Genomic DNA, 15,363 nt, shown 5'->3' with positions numbered 1-15,363 from the left:
CACAGGGAGAAACTTGAACCTGAGTCTTGAAATCTTTGTTTGCCTGCTTCTCGCTGCTTCCAAAGCAATTGGCTGGCTCCTTGTGCCCTGGCTCAGATTGTTTTCCTGGACCCCAAATGTGTGACTTGGGCCAGCCTCCCAACAATGGCGAGGGTCAGAGACTCCTGGAGTAACTGTGCGGCGGGGATTCCTGCCAGAAAGGCTCCCCCCATCTCTCCAGGCATCTTCCTGTCCTCCTCTTGAACTCAGCTACCCACCTCTAGCCCACCAATGGCAGCCAGCATACCCCACAGGGTGCAGAGCATCCAGGGGGAAAGGTGGCCCAGGAACAGAGTTCTCCTGGGAATGGAAGAAGCAGTCTGGTGGTTAAAGCATGGGCCGCACCCCCATGGGCAGTTTCCCCAGCTGGCCCCAAGGGCCACTCAGAGAAAGCCCTGAGCAGGTGCATGAGACCAGGTGCCACTCCTCTTAGAGCACCTGACTCTAAGGGCCTATACCTTGCCCCAAGCCAAATGCTTCTTTTTCTGAATGAGGAAATTAAACCACAGATTTAAAAAAAAAAAAAAACAAAAAAAACAATAGGACATAAACACTAGAGCCACCAGAGTCTCCAGAGCTGGGAATTTTTAGTTCATTGCCTTTATGAGGAATTGGCTGGGAAGGTTTGTAAAACTGTCAAGGTTTCTTTGATGGTGATAAAGTGACAAAGGTGCATAAACTTCAAGCAACCACTATAGCGTTGATTGGGAGTCTCCTTGCGATGGGGGTCCCCACCAATCAGCCACACTTTGTGGAAGGCTTGCTCAGTGCACAGCTTCATAGATAACTAACTTCCACACAAGGCAAGACGAGAGGTTCCCTCAGAGAAGGAACACCCCAGGAATTGAGGTCATATCTTGGAGGACTTCACGGAGGAGGTGGCATTGGCACTGGACCGTGGAGGAAGATTTCATTCTGGATGTGTACAGTTAGGAAAGGAGTGAATTTGACTTAGAGGGCATGGCAGGAGCCAAGGAGGGGAGATAAGGTGGCATTGGCGAGTGCTAAAGCCAGAAAGTGTCCAGTCTCGTTGGCAGTGGGAACTTGGGGGGAACAGTGGAGAAAGGGGAACCTGAAACCCTGTTGTAGAGCGTCACAGTCCAGCTCAAGGTGAGTTTGGATTTTGTTTTGTAAGCAAAAGGGAGAGATTCTTTCCTAATATTTACATTGCATAATTTATAGAGTGCTTTCTTACTTGATTCTCAAAAACAGAACAGTAACAGCACCACATCTTTTTAAGATCAGCATTGTTATCATTACCCTGATTTTAAATATGAGGAAAGTGACTCAGGGGTCCATGGCAAGATCCAGAACTGCTTCTCAAACCTCGAACCCCCACATGTTGGTCCTTCCTATTCCTTGACAGTCTCCAGCAGGAGTTGGGCCGGCGGTGAGGGGCCAACAAGCTCCCATCTGTGTCCAGGACGAGCACATCACTCCGCTGCTGTGGAGGGAGGGCATGCCGGGGAGACGATTATGGGGAGACAGGAGACCCAGTCATGCCATGTGTCGTCCTAGCAACAGCATCCAGGACAGAACTGGGGCAGGGTTCCAGGGATGGAGGACGAGGGCAGCTTGGGACACACCCCAGAGTCAACAAGCGGAATTGCTAGAATTTGGCAGGTTCCTGCACGGATGTGGGGACCAGAGACGTCAGACCTAAGGCCCACGTTGTGTTTGGGAGACTGGGATCAAATTCCCTGAGTGTATAGCGCATGGGGGGGGGGGAGTGGGAAATAAGGGATCTCCGGGGGCCCTGCACCCTCTTGGGCAGTTGGGGCAGGAACGGCCTTGGCTTTGAGAGTCAGGTGGTCCCGCGTTCAAACCTTAGTCCTGGCCCTGTCGCTCAGTTGACATGGGTAAGTTACTTAAGCATTCCACACCTTGACTGGTGAGATACAAGAACAGGCTCTCAAAAAAGAGAAATTATTTATAGAAAACAGAACAAATCCAAGGAAATGGTAGAATACCTGGCTGGGAGGGTCCATTTGAGCCTTAAACAGGCCAATGCCTGCGAAGTGCTGAGTAGCTTGTAACCCCCGGAGCCCCCGCATTCCCAGGGCCACACTTCGCTCGCAGCCCTTTGTGCACACTACTAGTAAATCTTCACGACCACATTTCCAGGCAGAAGCCCATTTTATCCTCATTTTACCGATGAGGACGCCAGGGAAGAAAGCCTCTAAAGCTTCACCATGCTTTGCGCTGCTATCAGGCCTACCACCGCCCCCATGCTGGGGCAAAAGAGGCAGTGGTGAAGGGGGAAGAGGGGGTTGGAGCTGACGCCCCCCGCGGGGGTGGGACGCTGGGGTGCCCAGAGGTCCCAGTCCAGCCTCCGCTGACCCCTCCGGGCTCTTGCTTCTGTCTGTCCCCAGCCTCTGGCCGCTCCCACCCAGCCAGCCCCAGCCCCCCGGGGCCGCAGGCCAGCCCCGTGCTGCCGGTCAGCTACCGCCTGTCGCGGACTCGGCTGGCCTTCTTCCTGCGGGATGCGCGGCCTCCGCCGCCTGCGGTCGCCAACGGCTCCCTGCAGCGCTCGGAGCCCTTCGTGGTGTTCCAGACCAAGGAGCTACCTGTCCTCAACGTCTCCCTGGGGCCCTTCAGCACCAGCCAGGTGGTGGCCCGGGAGCTGCTGCAGCCATCCAGCACCCTGGACATCCCTGAGCGCCTGACCGTCAACTGGAAGGTGCGAGCCTTCATTGTCCGCGCCCGCGTGCCCGCCTCGCAGCCGGTGGCCCAGGTGCTGTTCTATGTGGCTGGCCGCGACTGGGACGACTTCGGCGTCACCGAGCGACTGCCCTGTGTCCGCCTGCACGCCTTCCGGGACGCCCGGGAGGTCAAGAGTTCCTGCCGCCTCAGCGGGGGCCTGGCCACCTGCCTGGTGCGCGCCGAGCTGCCCTTGGCCTGGTTCGGACCCCCCGCCCCCGCCGCGCCGCCCACCACCCGCCGCAAGTCTCCGGACGGGCTAGACCCCGAGGCCACGGGGGAGAGTCAGCAGGCCGAACTCTACTACACCCTCCATGCCCCCGACGCGTCGGGCGGCTGCGGGGGCGCACGTCGGGGAGCCGGGCCGGGGACCGGCGCCCGCGCGGAAAGCCCCACCCAGCACCCACTGCTGCGCATCGGGAGCATCAGCCTGTTCCGCCCGCCCCCTAGAAGGGCCCTGCAGGAGCACCGGCTGGACAGCAACCTGATGATCCGCCTGCCGGACCGGCCCCTCAAGCCTGGGGAGGTGCTCAGCATTCTCCTCTACCTGGCCCCCAACTCATCCTCTCCCTCCAGCCCCAGCGTGGAGCATTTCACACTCAGGTAGGGGGCTGGTGGGTTGGGGGTAGGGTCTGCCTTCCCTTCAGAGGTCAAGTGCATAGCTCGCTGCCTTGTAGGAGCGAGCCCCTCCCTGCCTGCCTGGCCAGCATCCTAAGCCCACCTCTTCCGTTTATCGCTTGAATAACTTCAGGAAGACACCTTATTTACTTGAGTCTCGTGTTTTCACCGGCTTAATGACAGCAAAAATTTCTGCCCGACCTCTGACCTCTGTGGGTCAGGGAAACAGTCAAGGAGAAATGTCAGTTTTCACAAGCGTAGGTATGAAAAATGAGAGAATGGGGTTGGAAGGGCCCATAGATGTTAGCTGGTGCACCTCTCTCATTTTACAGATGAAGAGACCAAGGCCAAAGAGAAGAAATGGAGATCAGAGAGCAGCCCGTTGGCTGGGAGCCAAAAGATGAGCAGTAGTCTGTCCATGTATCAGGACATTTGCCCCATCCTGGAGTTGGGAGAAAAAAATTTCCAGGAGTCCCAGCCTTTTCTACACCCTGAACAGGATACAGTTCACAAACTCAGAGATACTTTAAGTAGGTCGTATCAAGGGCAAAATATCTCCCCTGCCCCAGGTATTATGCATAGGACCCAAAACATTGCCATTGACCTCCAACTTCTTTGAGTTAAATTTTGCCCTCTCTCCTGAGGGTGTCACTTTATAGTTCAGATATTCCTGAGAGGGATAGACCTGATTTATTGATACCTGAATGTGAATATTATTTAAATCAGTCACCACAGATCTTGGGCTGCATTAACAGGAGTAGAACATGTAGAATTCAGGAGGTGGTCACTGTTCTTCTTTAGTCAGTGTTAATCAGAGCACAGCTGAAGTGTTGTATTCCGTATGGGCCACAATGCCCATGTGTTTAGTGTCCAGAGGAGGGTGACTAGACCTAGTTGCAAGGGCTGAACCCTAACTGCAAGGGTTAACTTGAAACTATGGCAAAAAGCAACAAAGAAGACTCAGGGAACACCTGCCCCGCTCCCACTGTCTGAAGAACTGTTACAATTGAAATGAAGGAGAGTTGTTCTCTCTTGCCCGGGCAGAACCCATGACTGTTATACTTCTGCTAAATGTGGGAAAGGGGTTTCTAGTTTTTAGGGGCTTTCTAAGAATGGAATGGGATGTGTGCAATAGTGAGTCTCCTATCACTGAGGTATGCAAGTAGAGGTTTGATAAAAGCTTGGCAGAGAGATATGGTAGAAGCGATTGAAGCCTCCACGGAGGGTTGGAGGTTTCAGCTATATGATACCAGATTCCCCAGGTTCATCTCCAGCATTGAGTCCAGGATAATTTACTGGGGAGAATTACTCACCTGCTGCCCCTACTCCTAGCCCCATCCTGAGGTTGGGGGGCAGGATTGGCCAGACAGGCAGTCACTGGGCCCTAGGCTGACTGTCTCCCTCTCTTTTTCCCACGTTGTCCTAGGGTGAAGGCCAAGAAGGGTGTGACCCTTCTGGGCACCAAGTCACGGAGCGGCCAGTGGCACGTGACCTCGGAGCTGCTGACTGGAGCAAAGCACTCAACAGCCACTGTGGATGTGGCCTGGGCCCAGGGCACGCCGCTGCCCCCCTGGTAAGCACCCTTGCCCACCTCCTTGCCGGACGGCACTGAGAAGGGGTGTGGGGGGGGGACCCATGATGGAGGAAGCCAGGCTGGCAGGAGGGCCGGTGCTCTGGTGCTGGGTACTTTAGATCCAGGCTGGGGCACCTGGGGTGGCCGGAGAAGGCTTGAAGGCCCCAGCAAGCAGGCTGCCAAGGAGGGCTGGGGGGCCCACAAGGGATTTCAGAGCTTCCGGGCTGTTTGCAGCCCTTCCTCCCGGGCTCTACTTCCCGCCCTGACCCTGCAGGGAAGGCCAGGGGCCGCTGGAGATCCTGCAGCTGGACTTTGAGATGGAGAACTTCACCAGCCAGTCGGTCAAGAGGAGAATCATGTGGCACGTCGACTACCGCGGCCACAGCGCCCTGCCTGACCTGGAGCGGGCGGTCACCGAGCTGACAGTCATCCAGCGGGATGTGCAGGCCATCCTGCCCCTGGCCATGGTGAGCAGGGCGGCGGCCGGGTCCGTGGGCGCATGTGTCTGTCATGGGTGCCTGTGCGTGACCAATGTGTGCCCGGCTGAGCATGCATATGGATCAGTGCTTGTGTACGCGGGGGCCTGAGCCCAAGTGTGTGACTATCTCCTGCACCCAGGCGTGCCTGTGAGTGGAAGGGTGTGTGCGTGTGTGTGTGTGTGTGTGTGTGTGTGTGTGCGCGTGTGCACGCACACTCACTGGAAGCAGGTGGCACTCTGTGCCTGGTACTGGAGTAGGACTGCAGATACGCAGGGAGCCAGAGGTGGGAAAAGTCACCCATAGAGAGGCCACTCAGGAGAGGCTTCCTGGAGGAGGGGGTCGTGCAGTTGAGCCTTGAAGGACAGGTGGAAGGAAGGGCTCATACAATCAGAGATGGTGAGGAGGGTGCTGTAGGCAGGGATCCCGTGGGCAAAGGTGTGGGGATGGGAATGGGAGTAGTCTGTCCTAATATACAGTGCATGTGGGAAGGGTGCCATGAGGTGGTGAGGCTGGAGTGATTGTCTCCAAACAGCCCAGGGCACCTGCAATGGCCAGAGGGACACTGGGCCAGCCCAGGGGCACCTGGAATGGCCAGGCAGATGTGTTGAATGTGACTCTGAGAGGCATATAAGTTTTCAAAGAGAAGGTGGTTGGGGCACTGGGGAAGGGCTATTTCATGGCAGCGGAGGGAGGTAGACCAGAAGGCTACAGCAGGAGACCAAGCGAGCAGAGCATCTGAGAAGATGAGTGAGACTGGACAGCTGTACCTCTGTGCATATGTGTGCAGGTGTCCCCAGGGAAAGGCTGTCCAACCAAGGGGTAGGGTAGTCAGGAGCCTGGGCTTGGCTGGTGTGTCCTGGGAGAGTGGAGGAACACAAGCGCCCCTCGCTCAGCAGGGCCCCACCCTCCCTGCAGGACACCGAAATCATCAACACGGCTATCCTGACGGGCAGGACGGTGGCCATCCCGGTCAAGGTCATCGCCATCGAGGTGACTGGTCTCGTCCTAGATGTCTCTGCCCTAGTGGAATGTGAATCTGACAATGAGGACATCATCAAGGTGGGTTTCCTGGAGATGGGGGCCCCCTGGGAAAAGGGCCTCAGACCTTCAGGGGGAACAGAAACCCAAGCCAGAGGGGAATTCGCATCCCAAACAGCTCCCTGTGGCAGGCAAGAGGAGGAGAAACTGGGGGGTGGCGGGGTGGCAGGAATAGCTTCAGGCCTCCGTGGCTAGTGGGGTGAAGAAAAGCCCCAGGTACTGCTGGTCCTGGTGGGCTTCCTGCAGGAATATGAAATATGGCAGGCAGAGGGGAGCAGGCAGACAGCCTGAGCCCAATCTAACACATCAAGTGATGACTGAACCCCTGCCCGGACAGACACTGGGCAAAGCAACAAGGGTGGGAAGGGGGCCTCTCGAGGACGCGCCCTGAACCCGGTGCTGGTGCCCGAATGGAGGAGATTCAGCTCAGAGATGAAGCCCCAGAAGCATGTGAGTTAAGGTTATGTAAGGAAGGACCTGCTCAGGGCACACACACCCCCAAATCCTCCAACTCCTACAGGCCCCTCCCACAGCTCTCTCCCCAGAGACCCACTCTGGGCCCCAGGTCCTCACAGCCCGACAAACAGGACAGCCGTCTGACTCAAGGGACCCACCTAGTTTGCCACCTCCCCAGGAGGGCCTCCAGATTTACCCCTTTCGACAGCAGTCACAGGCAGTGGGACAGGCAATGACACAGGAGAGTGGCAGTCCTGGTGCCGGTGTGGTGGGTGAGCTGTTCATCGGGCCAGCCTCCAGCAGGTGCCCAAATCAGATGATCAGGAAAGGGAATCTGTTCCCTGAGCCTGTAAATAGCTCAGGCTGAAGGAGAGCAGGAGGAGTGGGCCGTGGGTGTCCTTCTCCCTCTGGCTAACTGGGGTGGGAATGTGTATGCTCTGTCTCTCCACACTCTTCCCCAGATCCCCCCAGGTCTGGGGAGCTAGAGCCTCACCTCATCCCTCCCGCATCCAGGAAGAATGACCCCTCACCCCGAATGAGCAGGAGCAGATGGCTTGGTGCCTGGGCTTGCCCAGGCCCGTGGAACTTTCCAGGGCTGGCAGGCTGGGACAGGAGAAAAACGGACCTGCTTGCAAAGGCCCTCATCCTGCCTCTGCCCCCCAGGCTCCGCCACCCTGGCTGCAGAGTGGACGAGAACAAAGTCTTGACTGCTTAGATACCAAAGGGAATTCACAAAGACTCGAAATGGAATTTGTTTCCACTCTCGATGGAATGCACTCGGGTTCTGTATGAAGTTTGCCAGCACTCAGAGTGGAATTTGCCAACCTTCAGAGGGAGTTCGCTGCCTCCTGAAGTGGGAAATGAGCATTTCTGGCGGGGCTGCTGTCCCACGCCCTACCACCCCCACCTGAGATGATTATGGGAGCTAGCAGGAGTTTGTGAACAGCCAGGGGCTCATGAGAGATGAGCCAGAGTCCTGGCACCCTCCCTGGCCCCCAGCAGAGTCTTCAGAATGTCACGAGCCCACCAGCTGCATGATCAGATCCTCCCCAAATGCGAGGATATGCACCCATGGGTGTGTACCAGCAGGAACACCTCAACGCATTGCACATGAGATTTACTCCAGAGTGTGCCAGGTACCTACTGGGCACACTTGACGTATACACCCACCCGGATCTGTCCTGCAGACTGGCACCGGTGTCCCCTGAGATGTATTTGGCAGGCACGTGCCCACCCAAGGAACCTCTAGGAATGCAAGCTGGGGTCTTGGTAGGCATGCATTCGTACAAGCTGCAGCCACTGGTGGCAGCCAGCCACCTGTCTGTCCTGATTTTTTCCTCTCTCCATCCCCTACCTCCACCCCTGGCTAGAACAGTCCCTGCCTCAGAAATTAACCAGCTGCTTATTTTCTGGTGGTCGCAGGGCCAAGGGGGCCGGGGGGAATCATGAGTTCAGGACACATCCCTCTCTACCGTGGAGTACGCCACCAAAAGACACCCATGCCAGGGCACAAGAAGTCATGTTGGGAAGGGGAGCCAGCTTGGGGGGCCCTCAGCCTTAAGGCTCCTCTGAGGTGTACTCTGCGCCTTCAGAAGCAGCCTCCTATAAAGGCAGGTGCATGGTCACCCCTTGCCAGGGAGCAAAAACGTCCCATAGTGGCCACTGAGAGATGATGATCTGTGAAGAAATAATGGGAACAGGGACCCCCAAAGCTAACACCTCCCTCTTTCCCCCTCGCCAGGTATCCAGCAGCTGCGACTATGTGTTTGTGAGTGGAAAGGAGTTGCGCGGGTCCATGAACGCCAGGGTCACCTTCCGCTATGACATCCTCAATGCCCCTCTGGAAATGACCGTCTGGGTCCCCAAGCTGCCCCTGCACATCGAGCTCTCGGATGCACGCCTCAGCCAAGTGAAGGGCTGGAGGGTGCCTATTCTCCCCGACCGGAGGTACAGCCCTTCCACACACTGGATGCTCGGGATACTCACAGGTGGACACGGCCCTGGTATGGGGTCTGGCCCATGTATGTGTATAAGGCCCCGGGTGTACACAGGCTGCTGGTCGGTTAGGCAGTCAACAAACATTTACTGAGCAGCTACTGTGTGCCTGCCACTGATGGATGCTTGAGACATGGGGTGAGTGTGACCAGTGCCTGACCCAGCCATGGTCTGGGTCCAGCAGGGAGGCTGTCCTGTACATGCCACAGGACATGGTGGACCCAGGAAGCCCTCTGTGTGGGGAATCAAGGGGCACAGAGGAGAGAACTACCTCTTCCTCTAGGATAAGTCAAGGCAGGCTTCCTGGAAGAGGTGACTCTTGGCTAAGTTTTAAAGAATGAGTGGAAAGGAGTTGGCTGGGAAGACAGGGTGAGAGAGCAGCCAGGCCAAAGACAAAACCTGTATGTGGGTGCCTCAGCCTGTGAACGCCAAGGGCACCCTCGTGTGTACCAACCCAGCCATGCAGTGACTCACACCAGGATCCCTCGCTGGGGGGCACCTCATGTACCTGAGTGTGCATCTCAGGGGCATGTACTCCATTCACCCCTCACTGCTGCTTGAGGGAAGAGCCAGCAGGGCAGAGGGAGGAAGAGGGGTGGGCAGCGAAGTGGGGAGGGGCTGGGCTGGGGGAGAAGTGGTGGTCAAGGAAGAGCTGGGCTCAGTTCAATTACACAGAGATCAAGGAAGAGCCAGGCCATGTGGATCAGAGCCTCTCACACTTGAACGTGCACGTGGTAGCCCAAGGAGCCAGTTAAAGTGCCGATTCTGACCCAGTGGGTTTGGGAGGGGGTCTGTGATTCTGCCCTGGGACCAGCTCCCGGGCCAGCTTTGAGTTCACGAGGGTGTAGTGCACTGTGAAGTGAGATAGGCTGGGTTTAAATCCTGATTGCCGTTTCCTAGCTGGGCAACCTTGGACTACTTAACACATCCTCTCTGTGCGCCCCATTTCTTCGTCTGCAAAATGGACACGTTAGCATGTACCTCAGCATGGTGGTGAGGATGGGTCAGGCCAGGTGAGAGAGCCCTCTGTGGATGGATATTCTGGCTTCTTTTCCACAGCAGTAGCAAAACGCTAACCATGTCCTTGGCTCACTCTCTCCAGAGCCTGCTCTCCGGACCGCGAATCCCCTGGTTTTCGTATCTTCGGCAACCTGGATAGGCTGAATGTCCCGATTCATCCAGTCCTGCCTCCCTTTTGCTTACTGGTGCTTGGCTCAGTTTACCTCTCTCCTCTTGGGTTTTCCTATAAGCAGCAGGAGGAACCAGGCCACACATTCCACACGCTGCTTGGAAATCTCAGCCAAATCTCCAAGTTCATCCCTTCCAAGTTCTGTTCACACCCAGCTGTAAGGGCACCCCCAGCCGAGCAGTCTGGCACTCTGAGCAAGGAGTGCCTTCGCCCCAGTTGAGAGCGGAGAACAGGGCCAGGCGTGTGCTCAGTGCTGAGAAAGAGACCGCGCTTGTCAGGGTTCGACGCCGCTGATTTCCAGGCTTGGGTGAAGACCCGCAGAGGCCAAGGGTGCCAAGGGAGGGGCAGGAAGTTGCCTTTCTGGGAGAGAAAAGGCTGGGGACACCTGGCTCCCAGCTGGTCAGAGACAGAAGGAGTGGGGCGGAGCCCGCAGCCCACAAGGGTGAGGGAGTGACTTGTTCAGGTCGGAGGCCGATGAAGAGCCCTGACCCCCGGCCTCCCCACTCCAGGTCGGCCCGGGAGAGTGAGGATGAGGACGAGGAGGAGGAGGAGCGGCGGCCGAGCGCTAGCCGCGGCTGCACCTTGCAGTATCAACATGCGACTCTGCAGGTCTTCACGCAGTTCCACACAACATCGTCCGAGGGCGCCGACCAGGTGGTCCCCATGCTGGGCCCAGACTGGCTGGTAGAGGTCACTGACCTGGTCAGCGACTTCATGCGGGTGGGGGACCCCCGAGTGGCACGCATGGTGGACAGCAGCACGCTGGCGGGCCTGGAGCCGGGCACCACCCCCTTCAAGGTAGGCACAGGGGCACCGTGCGGGCAGAGAACACAGACGTCCCAGGAGGGACAGGGATTCTGTCCCTGGGATCAACCCCAGCAGGCACCCAAAACACACTCGCTGCCCCGCGCCCTGCTCCCCCCACCTACTGAAACCCCACTGTCAGAGGTTAAGATCCTCTCACTTCTCCTTGGAGGACAATCTCCCTGCAAGACCTGGTGACCTTTACCAACCCCATATGGCTCGGTGTGGTCCCTGAGAGCAGGTTTGGGTGAGGAAAGGGGGCTCAGGAAAGGGAATTTGGGGACGTAGGAACTCAAGTCTGACCCTCCTCCTCTATAGCTGTGTGCCTGGGTAGAAATCTACCCTCTAAAATATGGTGAATAGTGTGACCCACCGGCTACAAGCCGCCTCCATATGCATTTATCTGTAAAGCGGCTGATTCATCAATGAAACATTGGGAGCTCTCTTGTTTTCGAAGATCTAGACTTCTGGTTTTACAGACAATTAATCTGGCAACCCTGGGCCTGCATTCCTACCTGGCACTAACTGGATGGAGTCAATCCTGCATGAGCACAAGTTCTGTTTGCCACAGTCCCCACCACTCCCTTTTGTCTCCCCAAGATCAATCGCTATTTATCAGTGTGAGGGGCTATTTTTTGCCCTAGAATCTGCCCACCTTTCATCTGTGTTCCTGCCTGGCTCCTGCAAGCCCCTGAACCTCACTTGGCCTCTGGACCCTGGTTCCCAGCTGTAGCCCTAAAGCAGGGCCCAAGAGTCCAGCCTCCCAGCCTACCCTCCCACCCCCACCCCACGCTCTGGCCCTCTCTTCTAGCAACACTGGGATTCCTGTGGCTAGGAATCTTGGGGATGCTGCTTTCCTGGCCTTGGCCCACCCCTGTTCCACTCTGTCTCAGGTGGTGTCCCCACTGACGGAGTCTGTGCTTGGGGAGACGCTGCTAACAGTGACGGAGGAGAAGGTCAGCATCACACAGCTGCAGGCCCAGGTGGTAGCCAGCCTCGCCCTCTCCCTGCGGCCCAGCCCAGGGAGCAGTCACACCATCCTGGCCACCACAGCTGCCCAGCAGACCCTCAGCTTCCTCAAGCAGGTAACCGGGTGCCCAGCCTGCTGGCCAGGGGGCTTGCAGTGTGAAAGGATGAAGGCAATTCCAGTTTGTCCTTGTGCCATGAGCCCCCCAAATTCAGGCTTTAATGGAAGATCTGTCCACTATTGGTGCCCAGCACACCTGGCCCACCCCATTCTCCTGCCCATCTGCACAGGGAGTCCAGCCAAGATCTCGCTTCTGGCACCTGCCACCCCGAGATGTTCCCACTGAGGGCTCCCCCTCCCGGATTCTCACACAGCCCATCACCTCTGCCTCCACCCCTAGGAATTACCCTCACCCATCTCTGGAGCCCCAGCTGCAGCCCCTCAACAGATGCACCGGGGCGCAGGACAGAGGCAGAAAGGTGACAGGCAGGAGCACAGGGAGCAAGAAGGCAGGTGTCGAGCACTGAGCCAGGAGTCCCCCTGCCCCTAACTTGCTCCGTGACCCCAGGCCAATCCCTTCTCTCAGGGCCTTGCTTCCTCATCCATAGGGAAGGCAATTCTCAGAATGTTTTAACAGAGGAGAAGGTTGGGAGGAGAAGAGGAGAAGGTCTCCACATGTCTAATGGGAATGATCCCAAAGTCAGGCATGGCATGGAGATATGGGGTTACTCCTGCAACAAAGGGGGCTCAAGGTCGACCCAAGGCAGAACATACATTCAGGTTATCAAGGGGAGAAGGACAACTGGACAAGGAAATGCTTAGAGCAGTAGCATGCCCCTTACCTGCCCACAACCTCCAGAGGAGGACTTCTTGCTCCCACAGTTCTTCCTAAGCCCTGCCACCTGCCAGGAGCAGTTCCAGGGCTGGGAATACAGCTGGGACCCACAGTACCACAGTCCCTGTCCTCAGAGAGCTCAGCATCTGCCCAGCACCTAGCAGGGAAGCCAGCCAGGACTAGCTCTCTGACTCCCGTTCCCTTCTTTCTCCTCCAGGAAGCCCTTCTAAGCCTGTGGCTTTCCTACAGTGATGGCACCACCGCCCCCCTCTCCCTCTACAGCCCCCGGGACTACGGGCTGCTGGTGAGCAGCCTGGACGAGCGGGTGGCTACGGTGACCCAGGACCGGGCCTTCCCGCTGGTGGTGGCGGAGGCCGAGGGTGCCGGGGATCTGCTGCGCGCAGAGCTCACCATTGCCGAGAGCTGCCAGAAAACCAAACGCAAGAGTGTGCTGGCCACGACCCCCGTGGGTCTGCGGGTGCACTTTGGGCGGGACGAGGAGGACCCCACTTACGACTACCCGGGCCCCAGCCAGCCAGGCCCCGGCGGGGGCGAGGACGAGGCCCGGGGAGCCGGCCCCCCGGGCACAGCGATACCAGCAGCGGAGGCCCCGGGCCCAGGCACTGCCAGCGCCGTGCCGCCCACGGAAGACTTCTTGCCGCTGCCCACCGGCTTCCTGCAGATGCCGCGCGGGCTGACGGACCTGGAGATCGGCATGTACGCACTGCTGGGCGTCTTCTGCCTCGCCATCCTCGTCTTCCTCATCAACTGCATCGTCTTTGTGCTGCGCTACCGACACAAGCGCATACCGCCCGAGGGCCAGACCAGCATGGACCACTCTCACCACTGGGTGTTCCTGGGCAACGGGCAGCCCCTGCGGGTGCAGGGGGAGCTATCTCCACCCGCGGGCAACCCGCTGGAGACCGTGCCTGCCTGCTGCCACGGCGACCACCACAGCAGCGGCAGCTCCCAGACCAGCGTGCAGAGCCAGGTGCACGGGCGGGGCGACGGCTCCTCGGGCGGCTCGGCCCGCGACCAGGCCGAGGACCCTGCCAGCTCGCCCACCTCCAAGCGCAAGCGGGTCAAGTTTACCACCTTCACCACGCTGCCCACGGAGGAGCTGGCCTATGACTCGGTGCCCGCCGGCGAGGAGGACGAGGAGGACGAAGAGGACCTGGGTTGGGGCTGCCCGGATGTGGCGGGCACCACGCGGCCCACGGCACCCCCAGACCTGCACAACTACATGCGCAGAATCAAAGAGATCGCGTAGAGGCGCCGTCCCCCGGGGTGGGGGGGCTCTGTGGGAAACGTGGCTGGGACCCCCGCTCACACTGACGCAGGCCGGCCGACATGGATTTTGTACTCCCTGCCCCTGCAGCTTTGCTCCGTGCTGGGTGGCCGCCTACCCTACGGGGTCCGTCCGGCCACCTCACCCCGTACCCAATTCTGCCACTCAAGGTGGAGGGCTCCCTCCTCAGGAGCTTCGAGGAGGAAAGCAATCCCGGGCCATGTTCCACTCTTTGCAGACCTCCTCCCGTCGTAGACAACCCCCTGCCCCAAAAGTGAGGTATGGAGGCCAAGCTTGGGGTGAGGTGGGCCACACTGTGCCCCTGCCCCCCGTGTCCCCTGTCTTCCCCCTGTGTTGGGGGGGGGCTTTGGGGGGTCTTGTGTCACAAGCTGCACAAAGACTTTTCTCAAACCACTATTCAGGGATTTCTGTCCTGCAGGGTGGGGAGGCGGCGGCGGCCTGCCCTGCCAAGGATCTTGCTGTGGACAAACTATTGGTGGTGGTGGGGGGTGGACACTGGTAGCATCTGCTGGCTTCTGGGTGCCCCTGGTCCCTTCCCAGGACCTGGGAGCTGACCCTACAGAGGGGTCTTGGGCCAAGCCAGGCACCTTCCTGAGATCTCAGGACTCCTTCCTCTGTCTAAACTGGCTGTGGGCAGGGGCCTCAGTGGGGAGGAGCCCTGGGTCTGCCCCTTGCAAACCATACCCCAGCACTGTGGTCTGGGCAGCCCAGGGACGCCGGGTCCCCCTGCTGAGCCCACAGCGAGGTCAACACTGCGCCTTAGCCCCACCCCTCCTGCTCTGCTGACCATGCCTTCCTCTCCGCAGGGGCAGCCAGCCACCCTACCCCCAGGAAGCAGAATCTGGTGGGAAGGGGAGAGGGTACCAGGGGACATGCTGTGAAGGACCTTGGGACAGGCCAAGGCAGCAGGGAGCCAAGCGTCTCCCCACCCCTCCCAGCCCACAGCCGCTTCTCTCTTGGGTTCTACCCACCACTGTGTCTGATTTTCTTAAATAAATGGGGGTGACCAGACTGGATCGGAGCAGCAGCTCCTGGAGAAGAGAAAAGTGCATAGTGCCTGGCTCTGTGTCTTGCCCTGGTGCATGCGTGCGCACGCACATGCACACGCACACTGTGGACACACTAAATGGCCTGAGATCAAAACACGGCTGAGCCGGGCCACAGGCCTGCTGCTGCTCCGACATTCACATCCCTTCGGACCCTGGGGCTGAGGACGTGCTGACCCAGAAAGTTCCCCTACAAAGAGGTACCTCCTCTAGGAGTTGCCCTCATTGATTCGGGAAGGTGGGGCAAGCCTCAGGGCTTCCAGAGAAAAGGCTGGGGTGGGGTGGGGAGTTGAAAAAAGATTGGTATCTGGATTC

At 58.3% G+C, this 15,363-nt stretch overlaps 1 protein-coding gene across 1 annotated transcript in view; it reads left to right on the top strand.

The window, feature by feature from the left end:
- TMEM132E (transmembrane protein 132E) overlaps positions 1 to 15,013 on the top strand; it is a 52,236-nt gene extending 37,223 nt beyond the window's left edge. The window contains exons 2-9 of the mRNA XM_059378768.1: positions 2,412 to 3,342; positions 4,784 to 4,930; positions 5,205 to 5,397; positions 6,325 to 6,468; positions 8,645 to 8,850; positions 10,597 to 10,885; positions 11,785 to 11,976; positions 12,911 to 15,013. Coding sequence (XP_059234751.1) covers positions 2,412 to 3,342; positions 4,784 to 4,930; positions 5,205 to 5,397; positions 6,325 to 6,468; positions 8,645 to 8,850; positions 10,597 to 10,885; positions 11,785 to 11,976; positions 12,911 to 13,963 — 3,155 coding nt within the window. The 3' untranslated portion in view covers positions 13,964 to 15,013. The remainder of the gene's footprint in view (positions 1 to 2,411; positions 3,343 to 4,783; positions 4,931 to 5,204; positions 5,398 to 6,324; positions 6,469 to 8,644; positions 8,851 to 10,596; positions 10,886 to 11,784; positions 11,977 to 12,910) is intronic.
- The last annotated feature ends 350 nt before the right edge of the window (positions 15,014 to 15,363 follow it).

Source organism: Mustela nigripes, chromosome 16 (assembly GCF_022355385.1).
Source record: "Mustela nigripes isolate SB6536 chromosome 16, MUSNIG.SB6536, whole genome shotgun sequence".
Classification (NCBI taxonomy): Eukaryota; Metazoa; Chordata; class Mammalia; order Carnivora; family Mustelidae; genus Mustela; species Mustela nigripes.
The sequence above is the reverse complement of the archived record's forward strand: the minus strand, read 5'-3'. Positions and strand labels throughout refer to the sequence as shown.